The 20,382-nt window shown below is 49.9% G+C and overlaps 4 protein-coding genes across 4 annotated transcripts; 1 reads left to right on the top strand and 3 right to left on the bottom strand.

Annotated features, from left to right (window-relative positions):
- Window positions 1-1,214: 1,214 nt before the first annotated feature.
- On the top strand, window positions 1,215-2,579 carry ETH_00007135 (erv1 / Alr family domain-containing protein, putative; the record flags this gene model as incomplete). The annotated part of the gene is made up of 4 exons (XM_013376795.1): window positions 1,215-1,619; window positions 1,821-1,969; window positions 2,166-2,255; window positions 2,531-2,579. 4 exons carry the CDS (start codon window positions 1,215-1,217, stop codon window positions 2,577-2,579), a joined length of 693 nt encoding a protein of 230 aa, XP_013232249.1.
- Window positions 2,580-3,853: 1,274 nt separating this feature from the next.
- ETH_00007130 (uncharacterized protein) lies at window positions 3,854-4,891 on the bottom strand (the record flags this gene model as incomplete). Its single annotated transcript, XM_013376794.1, has 1 exon — window positions 3,854-4,891. One exon carries the CDS (start codon window positions 4,889-4,891, stop codon window positions 3,854-3,856), a length of 1,038 nt encoding a protein of 345 aa, XP_013232248.1.
- Window positions 4,892-7,635: 2,744 nt separating this feature from the next.
- On the bottom strand, window positions 7,636-11,326 carry ETH_00007125 (Nucleolar protein,Nop52 domain containing protein, putative; the record flags this gene model as incomplete). The annotated part of the gene is made up of 9 exons (XM_013376793.1): window positions 7,636-8,027; window positions 8,146-8,991; window positions 9,224-9,282; window positions 9,508-9,584; window positions 9,750-9,845; window positions 10,042-10,227; window positions 10,422-10,660; window positions 10,779-10,865; window positions 11,101-11,326. The coding sequence occupies 9 exons, from the start codon at window positions 11,324-11,326 to the stop codon at window positions 7,636-7,638; spliced, it is 2,208 nt and encodes a 735-aa protein (XP_013232247.1).
- A 2,235-nt stretch (window positions 11,327-13,561) lies between these two features.
- Window positions 13,562-16,734, bottom strand: ETH_00007120 (alpha/beta hydrolase fold domain containing protein, putative; the record flags this gene model as incomplete). The annotated part of the gene is made up of 9 exons (XM_013376792.1): window positions 13,562-13,734; window positions 13,899-13,994; window positions 14,217-14,310; window positions 14,474-14,522; window positions 14,768-14,929; window positions 15,072-15,173; window positions 15,474-15,613; window positions 15,855-16,398; window positions 16,604-16,734. The coding sequence occupies 9 exons, from the start codon at window positions 16,732-16,734 to the stop codon at window positions 13,562-13,564; spliced, it is 1,491 nt and encodes a 496-aa protein (XP_013232246.1).
- Between the last annotated feature and the right edge of the window lie 3,648 nt (window positions 16,735-20,382).

The raw sequence follows: 20,382 nt of genomic DNA, 5'->3' as shown, positions 1-20,382 counted from the left end.
AGCAGACACAGTGTACACACTGTTTGAAGGTGTGGGCGAAACGCGGAGGCAGCTAGAATGAGTCTGCGCCGTGGTGGCTCTCATTGCAGCCGATACATGATCAAAAAACCCTCCTGAAGTGCCCAATAAAGCCCCAAGAAACGCCTTGAAACATGCAATGCTTTATCTGCTGCCTCAGCCCATTCAACTCTGTGAAGCACTGTCACCATACCCTCAGCGCTCGTTCATGCGGCTTACCTGCGGCCTGCGAAAGAGTTTAGACGGGATCCTTTACGGGTTCCTCGGCCATGAGGTGAGTAGTTCTCGTTGGCATGAATGGCATTTCTCTTATTAACACAGGCTTGTCTACAAGGCAGCAGCCAACCCGGTTGGATTGGCTCGCCTTCCTGTTGCTGCTCGCTGCCGCTGCGCCACCCAGATGATCGGCGGGAGAGGGTAACAGCTAAGAGCAAGGAAGCGCTGCCGTAGACCCTCGTCAATGAATTCTTATATCACCTATTGTTCGAATAGTTCAAACACAGTATACAGAGAAAGCTCTCGTGGGGCTGCTTTCAGTGGAAGCGGGCCTCGATTATACCGGCGGCCCCAGAGTCAAGGCAGCAGCTTCTCAGCCCGAGTAGACAGCTGTGTGGTGCCCGTCATGTTTGGCGTAATAGTTAGCCTGGAATCTCTAAAACCATCAAATTCACTCAAAGATTTTAAATAGATAGTAAATAAAAAGCTTCAACTTTACTGTGCCTGTGCTACCGCGCTCGCGCGAATGGTCGCAGCTGCAGCGTGTGTGAAAGGTCCGTGGCTGGTCCTGCACGTCTCAGACCTGTTGGAAACGAAATCGTGAGTATTACAATTCGCTTTTCAGCTAGTGGCACATTACATGAGAATATATGAGTGTATTTACAGAACTTCAGCTCCAAGTTCCCTTCCCGTCAATCCTCGGATATTTGAAGCTGGCCTCCAGAACACCCATGAAGTGTGGTGGTAGTGTTTGTTTTCCCCTCTGAATTTTGAATCATCTTCAAAAGCATTAGGTCTGCAATTCATGCGTCTTCCGGCCGCGTTCACCATTCGCCAGTACCAGTATTGCTCTGTCTGGAAGACAACTGGGGCTGACCCCCCAACGCTGTGCAATACTTTTTATCCTGATCACCCTTGCTTCCACAGACTTCTTCTCGTTAAACATACGCATTCAAACGTACAAATTTTTTGTGGGCTGAATGAAGCCCTTAAGGCTATGGGAAGCCAAGGAGGCAACGGGGCCCTCACGTCGGCGGGCTCCCTCTTGGTTTGTGGGCACCGAGAATTTGCTGCAGGCAGCACTGCAAGGCCTTGCAAAGTCTATTGGTCCTCCGTGCCCATCGCTCTTTAGATCCGTTGTCTGCCGCCTGAGGTCCAGCCTCGCATCCCCAATTATGCCGAGTGCACCAGCAGCGCTGCAGGGTACCCCGACTCCCGCAGAGAAGCCAAGAGCTGCAGAAGTACACCCGGACAGCACTTCTGCGGATTCCTACGGTGGAAAGGCATCAGCAGATTCCTCTGCTGCAACAGGAACTCCCTTCAAACTTCACTTCTGTGAGGAAACAAATGAGCCCGAAGACGTCTGCAACGCTCAGTGGTTAGTGGTGAGTAGACAAACGTGTCTTTTCGTCTTCTCCCAAGCTTTCACAAAGGCATTTCGAAGTCTCTTTCAACAGCGTAGTACTTTAAGTTCTGGGAAGTGGTTTGGTATTGCGGCTGAATAGAAACGTTGTATGGTGCTGTTGTATGGGGGCATCTAGGGGTTGCATTTATCCCTTCACCGTATGACTGTGCCCTTATCCCAGCTATGGAGCTACGCAGCCTACGCGCCTGAGAGGCCCTCTCCAGAGGAGCAACAGCTGCTGCGAACGTTCTTCGAATTTTTTCCTGACCAGTGCATTGAGGGCCCCGCGGCCAACTGCTATGCAGAGGCCGTCAGAAGCTCAGCCCCTCGGTGGGTATGCGCATACTCGTGCACAGTGGGAATCGCTTGTGCCTTTTGTACTTTTACCTACTGTTGTTATGAGGCGTGTGTTCTAGAGGGATGCACCCCGGAACTTCGGCTTCAAGCTGAACAGGGAGTTCTCTGTTTTCGCCTGCCCCTCTTCTGCATTTTTCGGGTGATGTTTGGTGTGCTTCTATCCTCACAGAGTACAGACACGACGAGAGCTGCTGCTTTGGTTGTGTATGGTGGAGAACCAGTGCCGACAGAAGGCGGGCATGCCGCTGAAGCAGTGCAGGTACGGAGAGTGTGTTAGTCTCGTCTTGCTTTCTTATTTAGTCTGCATATGGCGCATAGATTCCGTTGCGATTCCGCATTCTTGCACAAAGTTGGTCGGTGACCCATTCGCGAACTCCTTTAGAGGTCGCATCTTCAGATTTGGGCGCGCAGGCAGCAGCGCTGCGGCGCACGGTGATTTGCGGCTAATGTGCATGCACCCGAATCGCAATCGTGGCATTTTTGCTGGTCAATCGTGGCATTTTTGCGGGTTCTTGTGTGGCTGTGCTGACGCAGGTATAACGACTTGATGAGGCGCTGGCGGTACGCGGATGGGTATGTGTAAGAGATAGGGCGCGGAGTGAACCCCTTGAAGTACACAGGCGAGCCGTTAACGCTCCCGTATCTATACAGAGGCGATTACCGAGAACTGTCAAACGTGTTCGCGCAGTACATGCGCGGCTTTGGCCAGCACCTTCGAGTGTTTGCTCATGCACTCAAGCTTGGCTTGGTGCTTTTACCGTGCAATGCACCTCGCCTGATTAGAATCCCAGTTACTCTTCTGTCTAGCGTCAGCCTCCCTAGCAATAGACAAAGCTACCCAATGAGGTGTTTGCACGCTGCAGCCGTCTGAACAGTATGGATTCGGCACTAACGAACGAGTAGGATACTACTCGCGATTAAAACTTAGAAACGAAACCAAAGGTCACAAGGACTGTGCCTACAGCCCAGCATCTTGCTAAGTAAACGTGACACCGTGAACGGAATGACAAAGTACAGTTCCAAGTTGAGCGGAACTTAAAGGTGGACGGCGAATTCGTCGCAGTACCTCACGAATGGCCGCCGTGAGGAAAAAACGGCAGCAGTTAGCTGCAGGAGTGAAGTCCCCAACGCGGCACCACCGCTGAATGCCGGTGTTGCTGCCCTTCTCCTTTGCTGGGAGAAACGCACTTTATTTCTCTCTTGAAACAGGGATATATGAAATATTGACAGGGACTTGACAGGATGGAATATATGCGCGGTACGCAACATCTCAACGGCGCTAGCCCATGGGGAAGCAAGCGGATGCAGTGCAATAAACGCGCCACCTGAAGGTGCCACTACGGGAAGCAACTACGGGCAGCAGCGCGCCAGTGGCGGTAGCGCTTGCGAGAACGCTGTGCCCCAGATGATGCACAACAGAGTGCCCCCTGTGCGAGCTGCGCCCGCTCGATGGAGGCCACCGGGGAAAGAGCAACCCTGAAGGGCCGTGGTGGGGGCTATGTCTCTGCGGCGGCTCTTCCACCCATGGAGAAAGAGGACAATATGCCATCTCAAGGACAAACCTACGCCCGAGCCCGTGCAAAGGCAGGGGCGAGTGCATGAAGTGCACGTGCAAAACAACGGAATTGAAATTGAGCGGAATGGAACGGAGCTATTGATCGTCTCGCCGCAGAAACCGCCAACCCACAGACGCATTCTATGGACCTGCTTCTGATGCGCTGTGAGTTCAAGGGAGTTCGGTAAACGCAAACATCGAGCTTCGCTGGTGCGGAGGCGACAATTGCGTCCTGCGGGAGGCGATTTAGAAGTCTATGGATGGCGCTGTGAACAGCACTTGCGCTGCCATAAACCTCACCTTCAGTACGGTAAATCCATTGTGAGCGGCTTAATAGGACCTGAAATAGAGATGCCGGTAGTCATCTCTTCAGCGAAACAACGGCCCCAGGCATTAAAGCCTGAAGTGGCGTAGCCCGTCGCTTTGCTTGCGAAGGTGCACTGTATGCTTGGCCACCACATGGAAGTGGTGTCTATACAGATGCGGGGTTTCCAGTGCTGGCCATCGCGGTTTGCGGAATCCCTATGGAAAAAAATTGTCGGTTGGTTGTCACGGATGTATGGGTTTGCAAGACCCTCCAGTTCTTCCTCCTTCGATGGCGCCTCCACCACGAGCGGTCCAGGGAAAGAGGGGCTGGGGCTGTTGCTCTTGAATGCACCCTCAAAATCGTCCTCAATGTGCAATGGAATCTTGGCATAGATATGCACAGCAGGTTGGGAACTCTTCCGGACCTGTACATAGGGCTGGAAGTCTTGGGACTGTACGACGAAGATGCAAGGGTACTCTGCGTAGTTGATCTTCAGTGATACAGCAACGACCGGGGCGGACGGCGGATGAGCTGGTGACTGAATCACGGACACTGTAGTATTGGTGTGTTCTTGCAGGAGCCCATCTTGAGAATAAGGTGACTGGGAATTTATCGGGACAGGTGCACTGGGGGTGGTTGGTAAGCCTCCAGGTGAAGGCTCCTGAAGAGGAAGCGGTGATGCTGAACCGCCGACTATGCTCTCCCTCTTGTGTGGTAAGTCCTCATGCGCACTGCTTGGGTTGCATTTGGGTGGGTCTGGGAGCAGCTTTAGGAGCTGTCCAATGATTGAGACGACTAGCTGGGGCGGTGTCCTTGGTGCCCATTCTTTGTCCTCCGGTAGTTGCTCCGTAGCTGCTCGAGCCCCCATCCATTCATTTGCAGATCTAGTAGGGTGGAAAGATTCAGCAGGAACACTCTGTGTCTGTAGATTTTTAAACATACCTACGGGGGTCGAGGGAATTCGACGGCCCTCGCCCGCCTGCTGCTGCTGCGCCACTGCGCTGGCCATCACCCATGGCTCAGCTGAAGTCATCCTTCCAATATAATGAAAACAAAAAGGAGCCAATGCGCCGAATCTTTGACTTTTGGGGCAACAGAAGACGGGTCCCGGTGGTGGAGAGGCTTAAATCAGTGCGTCCCCGTGAGGGGAGCCACGGTCAGACGCGTGCACCCTCCACCAAACGTTTCAGAACGCAAAAAATAATGAAATATGCAAATTAAAGACCAATGTAAAGGCACCTGTGAAAAAAACGGGCATTATTGCTCACCGTGGAAAGGACCACTCAAATCAAGTCAAATGAGGCTCGCAAGGCTAGGGCGACGCAGAGCCCCCAGCGCCTCGGGGTGCCAGGCGCGGAGGTAGATTTCGCGGTGTTGTGCTCATTATAGTGAGCTGTTGAAGCGAATCACCACCGAATATAGTTTCTAATTGTTATTTCAGCCAAATGGGTGAGTATGAGCCTCAAATAGCGGTGACAAGAGGCGAACCAAGAAGCGTTGCCAAAGCGTTTAGTGTGACACGCAGTAACAGACAGAAATTAACTCATCTGTCTATTCTATCTTGCATTCCTAGCTTCTAAAAGGTCAAAGAAAATGGACTGAGGCTGCATAGGAGTCCATGAGGAGGGCCGTAGCTCACTGGGCGGTGCGTTTGTACCCTACTTTTCGAAGTGGAACACTGTTGCAAGCCTCAGAGGATTACGAGCAGCTGCCTCACTCACGGGAGCAGGAACAGCTTTCCTCATGCTAAACACATTGTGAGGATGTCGCCGTTATCATTAGGGTTGTGTGCGATCCCACTCTGGACGCCTAGCGCGCCGTGCAATGTTGCACATTAGACCAACAAACGAACACATGACACAATGCATGCATGCTCAGCCAAACTACATCCTTCAAAAAGCTGACGGTAGTAGGATAGCATGCATTTTGGGCAATACCTGTGCCGGACCCGGCAGGAGGCGGGGTAGTGTGGTTGCAAGGACGCAGTTTGCCTCTCTACACGTACATTTGCTCCTTCCGTTCAACTTTAAAATATCAGGCTTTCGAATGATTTGCATGAATCGATTATCATATCCTTTGCAATCATGCGTGCAGGGTCTTTGGGACACTTGTGTGGTGCTGTTTGAATTCACTTTCAGAGGTCCACAATATATTGGTGTCCTACTTATTCTCCAACTTCCTGCAACAATGGAACCGTCCCGAATCAGTAGGGATTGTCATGGCTTGAGCTAAGCCATGAACTTTCTAAGTAGACGCTTTGCAATATAAGCGTGCCCTGGAGAAAACATCCATGCAGCGTTGACGCACCACCGTTCCAAATAGAAGAAACGACGGAATGCCGCTCATGCTGGAGCACTGCGCCGTAAGATCCTTCGTTGGTTACCAGCAGAAAACCGGGCATCGCAAGTAATACGCGTCAGCGTGACTCAGAAGAGAAAGGATGCTGAGCTACATTTCACACTTCCTTATCTTCACATGCGCAACAGCGCATCTTCAGTCTGCACTCTGTGCTGTTTCCACTCATCTTTGAGAGATTAAGCGACACCGCTCACTTTGTTGAACTATGATTGTACAAGCGCTAACTCACTAATCGCCGAAGCATGATTTAGTGTCAGGTGACGTATTTTACTCACTTAACAGCTGGCGTTCGCGGGATAGCTGCTTTCTACTGAAGAAAAGAGCAACATTCGTTATGATGTAAAGACTGCAAACACTCCACATGATAAACATGCTAAACAGCACCTTTTAGTCACTGCTCAGCATAACACACCCCGCCTGCAAACCCCTGTTTTTTTCCTGGGTAGTTTAAAGACTCCTAAACCAGCGACGCCTAGGGGCTAGCTAAGATTTAGATTCAAGTTGAAAGGAGAGCAGTTGCCTCTTGCTCACTGAAATGCCCGACGGTAATCACGAACACACCAGATGTCTCTTGCTTGCTGAAACGCTCAGCGCCACCCGGAAACGCACCAGAGCATTTGGCCGAAGAAGTGAAGCTAGGTAACAGGACCAACGGGCCTTCTGAGGAAATTTAGTTCCTGCCAGATATCTCCAAACGCGTCTCCAAGCAAAATCTGTTGCGACTGCAGAGACCTTTGAACGATGCCGTTGCCCGTCTCCCTCTCTTTGGGCCCGTCAGCAGTGTTCCTCGCCAGGTTGTGAGTTTGAAATCGTGGTGTACGGCACCGTACTTCTTCTGAATTGAAGTCACCCTGATTTGAGACGATTGCGCCTTTGTCACGTGACTCTGAATCTCGTGCGGATTGGTTTAAAACCGACGCCACGATCACTCATTCAACCGTCGTGCAACGTCTTGTGAAAATTTGAAGTAAACACTACACGCCTACAGCAGGGCCTGCCCTGGTGAGGTCGTTACCTTTTGAGTAAGGAAATTTCGGAATTTCTGGGATAGATGCTTTGTTGCATTCTCTTTGATCTAACGCACCTTCCATCCACGCAGGGATGCAAGCTAGTACGAAAGCACCACGCTGCTCAAGCCGTCTGCTCAAGCCGTCAAAATGCACCTCAAGCAACTTCATGTGAGCCTAAAAACTTCACAGCGACTCTCCTGTGGCGTTGTGAGAGATCCTACGCACTGCAGCGCCACGCACTTCTAGAAAGCTGACCGCTTCCTACATATACTAATTAGCGATCACATTGGCTTGTACACCCATGGCACATTGTGGTATTAAGCTGCTGGGGCGCAGTAGCAATACATCCAACATAGAGTACCAATCAGTGCAGGTTTGGAAATATGCGCCGTCCACAAACTGTCGCAACCTATACTTGCGAGTTGCTAGACGGGATTCTGTGCTTGACTGCTTTTTTCTTGCTTTTCTTTGCTTTTTTCCTCGGCAAGACTTCGGACCCTGAACTTTCACTGTGGGCGCCCAGGCGCTGTGCCAGGGCGCGTCGCAAAGCCGCCATTAGCTCTGCTGTGGCTCCACCCCACCACATAGGCCTCTGAAGCTTTCGAATTGGGGGCATGGGAGCTGTTTCTTCACTGGTAGGTGGTCCTGGTTCCTTGGCAGCCCTTAATATTCCTCTGGGGGGGGCGGCCCTGGTCTGTGGGGCATCTGGAACCGTCTTGGATTCGGCAGCGAGGGATATCCCTTTGCCTGGCGACACTGCTGCGGGACCTACTGCGAGAGATGGCGCGTGCCGCGAGAACGCTGGAGAGAAAACAGCAAGAGCAGACGATAAACGCGGAAGCACTCAGTGCTCTGACGCTCGAAGCAATATCAACTACCCTTTAACGCAACGGCTGCTGACAGACGACTGACAACTTACCGACCACTTTATTTTTCTTTAGATTGAATAGAACCCGCTTGCTGCTAGGCGCCGATTCCGAAATACGTAGACTTCTTCTTCGTGGCGGAGCGCCACTCCGCAGCTGCGTCTCTACGGAAACAATGGTGGTCTCCGGTGGTGCAGCTGCTCCTCCTTTTGTCACCACTTCGTTCTTAGATGAACTTTGTTGTACCCCTGATGGCTGGCAGTTTGCAGAGTGTGCTGAGACGGTCTGTACTGCAGGATCACTCGCGCTGTCTTGGCCACTGCTCCCATGTCCTGTGTCTGGACCGCTACTGTTACTGTTACTGCCGCTGGCCGCATGCGGGACTCCACTGCTCTGAATGGGCAGACGTAGGCCGTCGGCTGAAGCAGCGCTACTTCTGGCGCCCATATCTCCTCCTTTTCTGCCGTTTTCAATTTGCCCCTTCCTTCGCTTCTCCTTTGCCGCCTTCCGCATTCCTGCCTGACCAGCAGCTTGCGTTTCATCTGCACCGGGCTCACCCATTTGCTGCTGCAACTGCTGCACTCGCAGGCGCTTCTTCGCCCTCTTTGCCTCGCAAGGGGTCACTGCAGAGCCATCGTTGCTCGAAGCTACGGCGCAGACGCTGGGTCTTTGTGTACTCGCAGCTTTCTCTCCATCAAGATCACTGGATAATGGCCTTTTCCGCTTAGGATATTCGAGTAGTGGATTGCACGGTCTTTCTTGAAAAATCTTCTGCCTCTCTGCGTCGAACTCGGATATTACGCGATTTACTATCAAATCTGCAAAGCTACGCGGTGTGAAGGGGCCTACTTGACGCTCACTGCCATCCGCGTCCCCCGCAACTGTATGTCTCTCATTTTCTGTAGAAATGTCAACAGCACAGGACACTCAAGTAATTACAACGTGGACTCGAGACGGACGAGGAACCTAGGACTGTCCCCCGCAACTGTATGTCTCTCATTTTCTGTAGAAATGTCAACAGCACAGGACACTCAAGTAATTACAACGTGGACTCGAGACGGACGAGGAACCTGGGACTGGCCCTCGTGAAAATATCACCGGCACAGAGTCAGACAGAGGAGTGGAACAAACCTTCTTTGAGACGCTCGTGAGCGGCGAACACCTGCTTCCTATTTTCACTACGGATGCGCCTGCAGAACAGACAATGTACAGACCTGCATAGCCCTTTAATTCTGAATTAAACATTTTTGCTGGCATAAGTAGCACTTCTGCAGTCACGAGAACACGAGAACAGCAACCGAGGTGTCGATCTTGACTACAGGTTGTATTGTTCTACCGCGTCAACCCCAAAGACACTGGAACTCTCAAATTCAGCTCTGCCGGCATGTATACGCTGAAAAGAGCAAACAACTGACTTGTCGCTCGCTAGGGAGAAAACAGCCGCACCAACGAACTCGGAATCGACATCTTTTGGCATCAACTTCGCCAATGCCTGCGCAGACAAATACAAACAGGGACAGCGACCCTAGAGGCGGGAGAGGCCGAAATATAATTTGCCTCGACAGGACCAATCGTGAGGCGCGAATTCCAGTCCGAATGACGCAGAGTTAGCGCAACAAGTAAATAAAGACACAGAAGCTATTGAGCCAGAACCCACCTGATCGCGAATGCGAGCAATCAGTGACGCGTCCTTTGAGAAGCACAAACAGCGAAGAAATGGCACGAAGATCCAAGCGAAGGCCCGTAGCCTCTCCTGAATAGTCACACTCGGCCCTTAGCCGACGCCTTCCTCAGCCCAGCAGCTGCGATCTGTTGGCACAGCTATCTTCTACATAGGATATTTACGGACTAGGCAAAACGGCCTCCAACACGCATCACAGATGTTCCAAACATAATACACAGTAGAAAGTGTCGCGCAGAGGGGATGCTGTGGTATTTGTCCCACGTACTTCTTCGTCTTGCTCCCGCTCTGGGTCAGAACTCGAGCTCCCGGACTCTGATGACGGACAAGCCTCAGCGTCCAGCAGCACCCTGAATTCATCTGTGACAATGTCAGCCAGGTGAAGAGCAATGCCGCGGGCGTTACTCTGAAGCATTACTTCCTGACACAAAAACTCGATGGCTGCACGAGTGAACTGCACTCAACGAAAAAAAAGCGCACAAAGGCGATCTCTCAGATCAAATAAGCCTATCACATCGTGCAAGGGCATGAGGACTGCAAAGCTGCCATTTGTTTATTAACATATTCTGAAATGCATGCCAGAGCATGTAAGTCTTCTATGTGCAAATAATGAGAATGTGCGGTGAATATTTGGACCAGTAAACCTACTGTTTCCTCCCACTTCATAAGACGCATCACGTGCATCCACTCTGCCAAAAAGATTCGGCAAAACAGGAGAAATTTGTTGGTGCGATGCCTATCAATTTTCCCCCACTCTGCAATGAGCACCTTAAAAAAACCACAAAAGAAAAGGGTCTTCGCTCGAGGGCACTGCAGACGCCGGTGCAGCAGCGACGCGCGCACGAAGAAATCTCTCTGCACTAGTGGCTTGTCACTAAGCCAAGCAGCTGAAGCCAAGCATACAAAAAAACAGAACATTCGAAATTAATTGCAGTAAGCGCGGGCGGGCTGGGCTGCACGGTGGAGCTTCATTGAAGTGCAGTCCTATAGAGCCTTAATTCTCACCGTAGTACAAAGTGCTCCACACGTGAAGTATTTCATCTTCAGTGAGGTCGCGGTAAGTTTCCAAAAAGCTGCCCACACTCGCCATCCCTGAGTGAAATGACACGTACCATAGCAGCCCTGTTGCACAAACATAGACGTAGATATCACAAAGGTCGTACGTGCTTTTCGATAGTACAAACAATACCAACACCAGTAAAAAGGCATGCATGTCCACTAGCGGCAGCACACTATCCACACTACGACGAGGGCTCGTAACTCCTAGGTTAGCTCAACGATGAACAAAGCTGAGATTAGGCTTGTGCAACACTCAAGGAAATCGAACCTTTGTTACGAACTCGAGGATTCGAGTCTACCAGCGCGCGCGCCACGCGCAGCATTTTAGCTTTCTTCACAGTCGTTGCATCACTGTGAGCGTCAGAGGCCTTCGTCTCTTGGGGCTGGTGCAAGTTGTCGGCATCTTCTGCGCTGTCCTCGGCAGCGCCAAATCCCTTAGCCTTTGCATACTGCACGAGCATGCCTCGGATGGCAGCATCCAGCTCGCTCGTCATCTCCGCCGGTGACTCCGGAAAGGTCACTCAAGTACAACTCTCACTTTCTCTCACTTTCTCAACCACAGCAGGCAAACAAACAGACTCTAAAGCAGTAGCAACAATCTGAGCGATGCTATGGAAGCACAAGGCTTCACAGGAGGCGATAAACATGAGATGGCAAGAATCAAACCATTGCAGAAGAAAAATGCCACACCTCGGGACCCTTTGCCAGATTTCCGTATGCACAGCTTGACACAAACCTCGAGAGCTCGGTGAAGTGAAAATTGCTTTAAATCAGTCTGCAAACATGATTTTTGGAAGAAGTTTCACCTGGCAGGATATATATCTGATTTTTCTGTAGTATCCAGAGAACGGGGCTGGCTCCTGCCCCACAGCATACCCTGTTCTCTACAGTTCTTGCGAGTACTAGTTGGGCTCATAGAACCCTCCAATCACTCGTTTTATCAATCTAATGATCGAGATATAACTTCACAAATTCCGCTCACCTGTAATAACGGTTGGGGCAGTTCTGCCACTCCCTCCTTGCAGAGGAAGGCTGCACGTGCCTTCTCTTTACACTTGGACACTGGCTACTAATATTTCTCATCAAAAGTGTTTTTAATTCGAAATAATTACTTTTTTATTCTTGGTTGCAGTATTTCCCCGGAAAATTGTCAAAGAGTTCTGCGCCATGAGCGAGCCAGGCTGCAGAGGTACTTATTGGGGTGTTTCCAGTCCCTGCCCCCCCGGTCGAGTTAGTTGAAATCGACCCATATTCTGGAAGTAAGTGTAGGACAAGTCCGGGGATACTGTAGAGCCTGCTTCATGGAGCATTAAGATTCACGGTAGGGACCTGGAATCAGTGCATTCCACCTTCCACCTTCCTGCTACTGTTTGAATCTCCCTCACCAGATGCGACCCCGTAGGCCATACTGTCGTTCAAATGGAAAAGAAAGGAAGAGCATCACATGATTCCGGTAAATGTGTGGTGGCTTTGGAGGCGCTCTGCCAGAACTTGGTGGAATAGCGGGACTTTTCTGGAACAGAGCCGGGTGTACAAGGTTCAAGGTTGTGCAGTAAGGCTTCACAAGGCCCTACATGCCATTAGATGCACCACATGCAGGACATTAGCGGCTTAGCTTGTAAGGAAAGACTTTCCAAGTCCAGTGCCAAGCTTGTCACATGGAAAGCAGAAGTAGAGGTAGCAGCCTCTGCAAGAACATATAGCAAGCGGGATTGACGGATACCTCCTGCCGCATACAATTGATTTAGGTCAAAACTTACTCTGAAAAAACGCACGCAGTTTCTATGCACTTCCCCGGGTCAACCTGCGGGCTGGCGGCCACTGTCTGTAGCGTTGCCCTGTGTGGATTGCCACAAAGCCTCGAAGTACCCGGATCTTCTCGACCATTAAGCCATTCATATAGTCCCTCTGTAGATGCTACTTGGCCAGTATCTGCCCATTTTGCACACTTCAGGCTCGGGGGGGTTTTTATCGTGCCAATGCCGGGGCCCCCTTTGCCACTGTGCCTACAGCACGAAAGCAGTAGAGCGTGCCTTTCTTTAAAGCACTGCTGGTCAACTTAACGTACAGTAGTGCCGCTGGGACAAGGAAATCTAGGACATGCACTAAACGTAGTAGTTACGCTCCCAAGCTAGCTTACAGCTTCAACAAGCCCCTAAAGCTTCTAAGCTTGCGGGCTACGCAACTATCTGTGGGAGCAACTAGGCCGCGAAAACGTCTCGATGGGCCTTTAGTGCTTATTAAGTAGCCGGAGGCAGCACACTGCAAACAATTAAAGCCCTTCTTCAACGCCAACACAAATGGTTTGGCTCAACCTGATTTCTGAGGCCTCATGCAGCTGTGATGCAAACCAATACATGCTCTTGTGTAGCTGTCGCTCTGCTGCTGCGAAGCACGAGCCCAGCTCCAAGCTCAGGGCCACAGATAGAGCCGCTCACCAGCCACTGCTGGCTGCACTGTCACAGGTTCCAGTATTGCCTCAAATCATGTGGAATTAGGCAACTGCAAGAATTTGCGACCGCAGCACCCCGTGCCATCGGGCTTTACATCAACGTAGAACAGGTTTAGGTGCAGGGTTTTCCCTCACCTGGGACACTTCACGTACTTGTGACCGGCTTTTATTGTTAACTGTTTACGGAGGAGTTCGGCGTTAACAGTAGACCCAGTCTGCTCTGCCTCATCCTTAGAAGCAGTAGTTGTGAAAATTATCTCCACGCGTACAGACGTATCTATGAGACTTCCTTAGGAGCCATATCATAGTTGGTCTTAGCAGGCATCCTATTTGGTGATTGCTGAACTGAAGATCCACTGCACAAGTGCGCCAAAATACGCTGAATTGTCCATTCGACAGCACGGACCCCGAATGAGCTCCAAGCATCTGACCCGAAGAAGGCATGCACTCCTGCAAGGAAAATCGAAACACACAATTATGCGTTTTATGTTGTTTCGGGCCTTGACTCCATGGGCCTGATGTCTGGAAGCGTCTTTGCTGGGGGTTGTTTCTCGGGAGCACGATTAGCTGCTTATACGTCACGGCGAAAGAAACTTTAGCGAAGGTGGGCTCACCTGGAGCGATGAATAAGCTAGTTGGAACTCCGGCTCTCCTAAGCTTCTCATGAAAGAGAACACCAGTTTCGTACTGTATGTCATGGGTGAAAAGAACTGAATAGCAGCATATAGGCAAAGACAATGGCCCCTGGTGCTTCATGCTCTTTGGTTTTTTTTTCATGTCTACCGCAACAAACAGGCTTTGCACCATGTACGCATTTACGAAAATACTTTGCGCTGCGCTGGGTAGTTTTCAATGGAAAAAAATGCAGAAGGAGTGCGCAAACATATTCAACATGCAAACAATGCCTAGAACAAATGTAAGGAGAATCGGACTCAAGCTCGTAGGTGGAAACTGAGAAAGAATCTTCGCAGGAATCGCGAACGGGATCTGTCGCCAGTCCCACACCGGGCCCAGCGTTTGGGTGTGCTGCAGGAAACAGTCAAAATGCAACAGTAATGTCCCGCTAGTCCTTCAATGGTAATCATTTAATCATTTCAACTGAGGGGTTCCCTTACACAAGTTTTCGCCTGTTCGCTCTGGCGTGCCGTTTTGACCTAGATTCATCTGACGTATCCATTGAGGGCCTTACCGCAAATGCAAACCAGATATCATTTCTTAGTGTGTTTTTGTCGCCAAACCTACGGGCAGCAAGCAGGCCACACTCTTCACAGGTTTTGCCAACTACAGCGCTATTCTGACGTAGTCTCCAACAAATTTTTCTGCAAATCGATAATCTTAGCATTGCTTGTTGAGTCCGTTATACAACGCAGGGGTCCCTGATTACAAGCCCCTCGGTAGCAGAGCAACGCTGTTCTGCACTAACACGCTGATACACTCGCAGAGCCACACTTGATGGAGTCCTGTCGCAGCTGCAGGAGCTTACAGCAGATGACTTCTAGTTGGGCATCCTCGGCAAAGCGATGGATATACAAGAGCCGCATGGCGGACGCTGCGCACCCACGGGTATCTCTGGGGGAGCCTCAATGCCTCCGCTAATACGGATGCCACCAAAGCGCCACCGGCACTGTCTCCAATAAGAGCTAGCCTGCAACAAAGTGATGTAGGAAAAGCGTCTTAAGAGACGAGGCCTACGGCCTCGGAAACATGCACACAGGATGCCACCTAATTATACTACTGTCAATTTGCAGAATTCTAACGAACACAGCAATATTTACTAGCCGGCGCACTTGCTGCTGTCGATGCCGAGCTCTTCTGCATGCTGAACAACAAAATTGATGGCGTTAAGGCAATCTTCCATGGGAATTGGAAATTTGTGTTCTGGCGAAAGTCTGTAGCAGAGCATTACCATCTGATAGACAACTCATTCCGAATCATAATGCGCTATACTCTCCAAAGTAGAAACAAAGGCTATCTCATGCAACGCGCTGTATTCGAGTGGCGCACAGCCAAAAGGCGATATTATGACGGCGGTATTATGACTGGAAGAAGCTTCTCTAGTCTCCAGTCTCCAGAACGCGGCTACTTATGCTTCATGGGCTTCTACTTCATAAACAGATGGTCAGCTACGGAAAGTAAACACAGGCTGTCTTTCTTGCAAGAACTAGACTGTGCTTAAAACGAATCTTAACCTGTAGTCAATCGAGACAACCACTCCGTTAGCGGCTCCAATGAGGTTCGTCATCCGTCGCACAAGCTTGTCATATGCTGCTGTTGAAAGGGCCACCAGACCGCCACCATGCAGGAATATGAGTAAGGGCCGTAAATGCTTCTGCGCAAGCAGACCAGCCGAAGAATAAAGGAAACTCATGTCTGTCCTGTCGGTTGACCAGTGTATAGAAGGCCTTCCAAATTGCTGATTTTCGATATGTGAGATGTTTCTTCGGCTCCAAAGTCAGGGTTCAGCGTTCTGGCCCCAAACTCTATGGCCCGTTTACGGGTCTACAAGCAGCCGAAAAGCCTGAGTTTCGGCATTTGGCTGAACTCTGCAGCTTGTATAAGCAGCGACGCACATGGCCTTCCGCGTGGTGAACGCTCTCTTCTGCGTTCACGAAGTGGAGAGATTCAACATGGATCCTATAAGCAGTAGTCCCGCTAATCCGTCTAGCCGCCCTACTTCTGCGGAGAAGCTCTTGATGGCCTTCTTTGCAAACATCTGGAACACTACGGGGAGACTGCAGGTCTGGCGCCTCAGAGCACGTTATTGGCACATACAAGTGCACGGTAATCGTGTCCACATGCTTGCCATAAGTCGGTTTTCCCAGCTGAGCAGCGTCTGTTGTGTCTAAAGGGTGCGGTGGCATTAGCTGACTTGGAACACCTGGGGGCAACGATTGAGGCTTTCTGATGATGACAGACTCAGGGTCTGTAGGAGCTTGCAGCTGGCGCTTGATGTACACTTCGTCATATGCAAGGGCATCGGGGGAATTTCGAGGAGCCACTGCCCAATCTTCGGTTCCATTTTCGTCAGCATAGGATGTGTAAGACGCTTGAAGAGTCCACGAGACGCGGAAAGCAATAGGCTGAGACTCGCGCATCATGAAATCGCCCATGGCTCTGCACGCAGCGCAGTGACAAGGTGCATGTGACAGGACAGCGTGTGGTTTCAGGACAGTAAAGTGCCTTTGGGACGGAAACGGTGGGCCCCTACTTACAGACACACTCTTAGTGAAAATTCATGCGCAGGGAATTAGTGCTGTCACCAATAAGGGCAGCTTGGAACACACTTCGTACCCAGTTCCTTTAATGTTTTCGCCCTTACAGGTCTGAACGCTCACGAAAGTGAGCAATGTTATGCAGATGATAAAGGTACTGGGGACGAGACATGAAATTCGCCATGAGAGTGTACATGTTCTCCACGGCGGAGAGATCACCAAAGCAAGCATGCTGCATGGATTAACAACGCATCCATTCATTCAAAAATTCATGCAACTGGACATACTGAAGCTCCGTAGGAGGTATGCAGCTTCAAAAGCATCCCTGTGCCTTATTGGGATAATGGAAGGCCTGGTACATCATATAGTTAGGCTCTGAAATGCTATTTTTGCTGCAAAAGCTTTGTTTGTTTTGGTCGGCTACTGCTTGGGGCTACACACGCCTCAGGCACTGGCTGAAACAATGCCACATTGGATTGATAAGAGTGGAAACGACAGCGCAAATATTCTGGGCTCACTCGCCAAGCAAGAGCCGCCATTAGTGCCAGGCAGCACACAGCGGTGGCTATGAGTTTTGCTGCCATAGCGACGAAAGTGTGCAAAATGCCGACGCGAAGACGCGGAATACACGCGGAAAGAGCGAATGGTCTCCAAAGAGACCTCCTGGCTTCTCCTTAAAAATGAATCGCGCTCCTGGGGAACCAAACGCTTCACAATGAATATGAGGGAAAGTCTCTGGGATTTCAAAGCATACGATTATTGACGGTCCTGCCCTCTGCCATGCTTCAACAAGTCGAGCTCTAGCACGCCAAAAAACTAATTCCAGCCACTTTTCAATTTTTTCCGGACAGTTTCCAGATCTGCTGGCTGCTGTGCTCAAGCAGTGTGCAACTTTGTGTAGGTGACCCTGCGTTGGGGCTTGCTCTTGTGAGCTGGGGAAGGGATGTAAAGGGATGTAAAGAGAAACATGTTTTTCAATTGAAAGCATACGTAGTTTTCATTCAGCTAATTTTCATTTTGGGTTGGGACTACTACTGCAACCTAGACTAGAGTACTAATGTGAGAAGTACCATGGTCTACTGTGGTACTACTCAGCCCAAGAGCAAACAAATAACCACTGAAGATATGATTTTTTTCAGTGACTGAACCCAAAGTACTTTTCTAGTTGAGAACTTAGACGAATGTGTCCCCATTTCGGACCACACAAGGTAGTGGTGCGAGAATACTAATGAGTTGAGAACAACACATACCGTACGTTCTAGGCTCTGCGAGGACATCAACACAAGTACTCCACACTTAGCATCAAACGCTGAGTTATTTCTAGCAGTGCTGGAATAACTCAGCTATGTGCAAGGGACAGGGTCGATAACATGCGGTGGCTCAGTGCCAACACTCCAAATGCGAAGTGACCTCCGTTCCTCCATGTCAATCACCTGCGGCTCTTCCCGATAGGCAGCCCTGTGCAGTAACTATCCTGTAACTATCCTTCATATATTTTTTTCCTGGTACTTTGGAGTTGGTAATTTCCTGTATTATGACGAAGGGAGGCTTCATGAATTGTTTGCTGAGCGTTCTGACTCCAACCCGGTCACTTGATATGGTAACACATCGCGATTTGACATTCCATCTTCCTACCATGAGTAGCAAGTTTTGGAACCCCACTTCGGGTAGGAGCTACAGTTGTAGTCCAGAAGGAAATGATTGAAGACTATTTGCTGCACAATTACTCTTGCTGCACCTTTTAGTTATTTGCGTCGCAGTGGGCTTTTTACAGATCATCCCAGCTAAACCAGGGTGAATGCTGCTCAAGAATAAACCATAAACACACTCTAATGCTCTACTCCAAATTCTGTGGAGGGCTCAAACCAACACTTCGAAAATGCTGTCACTGGCATGGAGTATACTTCTAGAGTACTCCCTAAAAGGGAAAAATGCCACTTTCTCCTCTCTAATCCTTTAAAGAGTTCCACGATGCTGTCTGCGTAAGTACACCACCTCCCTCAGATTTTACACATTCAATCCGTGTCATTGGGGAAGTGCCATTTCTTCTCCCTTAGGAGGGAAGGGTCGCAAGTGCATGACTTCTAACAAACCGAACTGGCTTGTCGTTCTTATCTTCGCTGAGAGTGCGAAAACGCGCCCAAAACATTCCGAAATGTCTTCTCACCCTTTTAGCGTGTTCTTCCTCCAATAGTTATCAGGATCCCCCCTATGTTTGAGTGAAGTGTGATGTGACTGCATTCGACGGCTTAACTTATGCATGCGGTAAATCTTTCAGCTGGGGAAATTGACAGAAAATGCGCCGTGTTTCGCCCATCTGGTGTGGCTCTATGAATACCAGGATAGACTACTAAAGTGGATTTTATTGCTTGCGCGTTTCGGGAAACAGTCAAGAGGACTTGTGATAAGGTTGAATCTAGGCTGTTTCTCCGATTTAGCGATGAAAACGGGACAAATGTCATTTGCCGTATGTAACTTTGCCTACTACAGTAGCGTGAATACAAGCCCGTGGCTCATTTGGGCAAAAGGAGAAAAATTCTGGTTGCGCGCTGGCGGAATGAGATAGAGTAATTTAACTTGTGCACGAAATTTCATTCCATGTGACTAGAGAGAAGCATTTGAATCTGCTCATTAAAAATAAATTGTGCAAATGAGTCCGCGAGATTGGAGCGTTCCTGCACTTTTGCTCAACTCATAGCAAAAGCGTACTTAATTTAGCATAAGACTGAAACGATTCAGCTTTAAAGAAATATTTCTTACTTCACAGAGATTTAGCGGAAGCAGGGTTTGGGGTTGCATCGTTCAGCCACAGCGGGGTGCACGAAAAGCTGATTCGCACCGCTAAATGCACTGCGAGCTACTGATTCTTCATCTCTCATATCGCGTCTCATTAACATGGGAGTAAGGAGAATCGTCCAGGAGCACTAATAAGCAGTAAGACCCAAGGAAAAATAAAGCACAGATATCCGGTCTGTTGTAGTCTTCCGGGCGAATTAAATGAACATTAAAGCCGTAATTTGAGGAACAGCTCTTAGTTCCACTACCAGGAACTGCCTCACAAACGAAAGTGACTTGCCCCTTCCTTTCCTGCTTCATACACATATCTATGTGGCAATCAATACCGAGCATAGAAACTGATGTGAAGCGTGTCCGCTTCATATTTCGAGAAGTGTTTCGAAAAGTGTTTCGGTCGCTATGAGCCATACCCCACAATAGCGGCCCACCTCTTCCTACCCTTTGCTTGTATAAGCTAGCTTGCTAACTTGCTAACTATGGATGCGATGGCATCTGCTCATAAATGTGACTACGTACTGGCCGGTCCCTGGTAAGTCTAAGAATCAAGTAATGCCCTACAATGGGAATATGTTTATGGAAAAGAAGTATTTGCGCCACGTTGCCTGACCAGAAGCTAATCCTCGACATACGCCATTGACCATCTTGTTCAGGAGAGCAGGTCTGCTGTGCAGGCTGAGAGTAAACAGCTCTTTCCGGGAGTGCGCTGCAGCATACCTGTGGAGCCACTGGAAAATGAAAGGAGGTAGCTGAGCCTTGCACATAGAAGAAGCGAGAAGCATTCTCTGCTCCACTTCAGTATTCGTTCAGCTCCATTCCTGGCTGTTGCTGTACCTGCCCCCGTGACAATCTTCGACAGGTAGCAAGTAAGGACTGACTAGAATAGTAACACGCATAGAAGGGACACATTTGTGGAGCTCCAGAGAACCTTCCATCTCCACCAGCTGGAAACGCCTGGTGGCTCTTTTCTTTCCGCGTCTTAACCTCAGTCAAGGCTCGAACTTTCCTAAGTGATCAACACCCTCACTGCACTTCGCCGCGACGCACAGGCACTCATGACGAAAGTTAACACCAGATCCCTGCTAAGTTTACA

The sequence above is a fragment of the Eimeria tenella genome, genomic scaffold (assembly GCF_000499545.2).
Source record: "Eimeria tenella Houghton genomic scaffold, Eth_scaff40, whole genome shotgun sequence".
NCBI classification, from domain to species: Eukaryota; Apicomplexa; class Conoidasida; order Eucoccidiorida; family Eimeriidae; genus Eimeria; species Eimeria tenella.
This window is presented reverse-complemented; position numbering and strand designations above follow the sequence as displayed.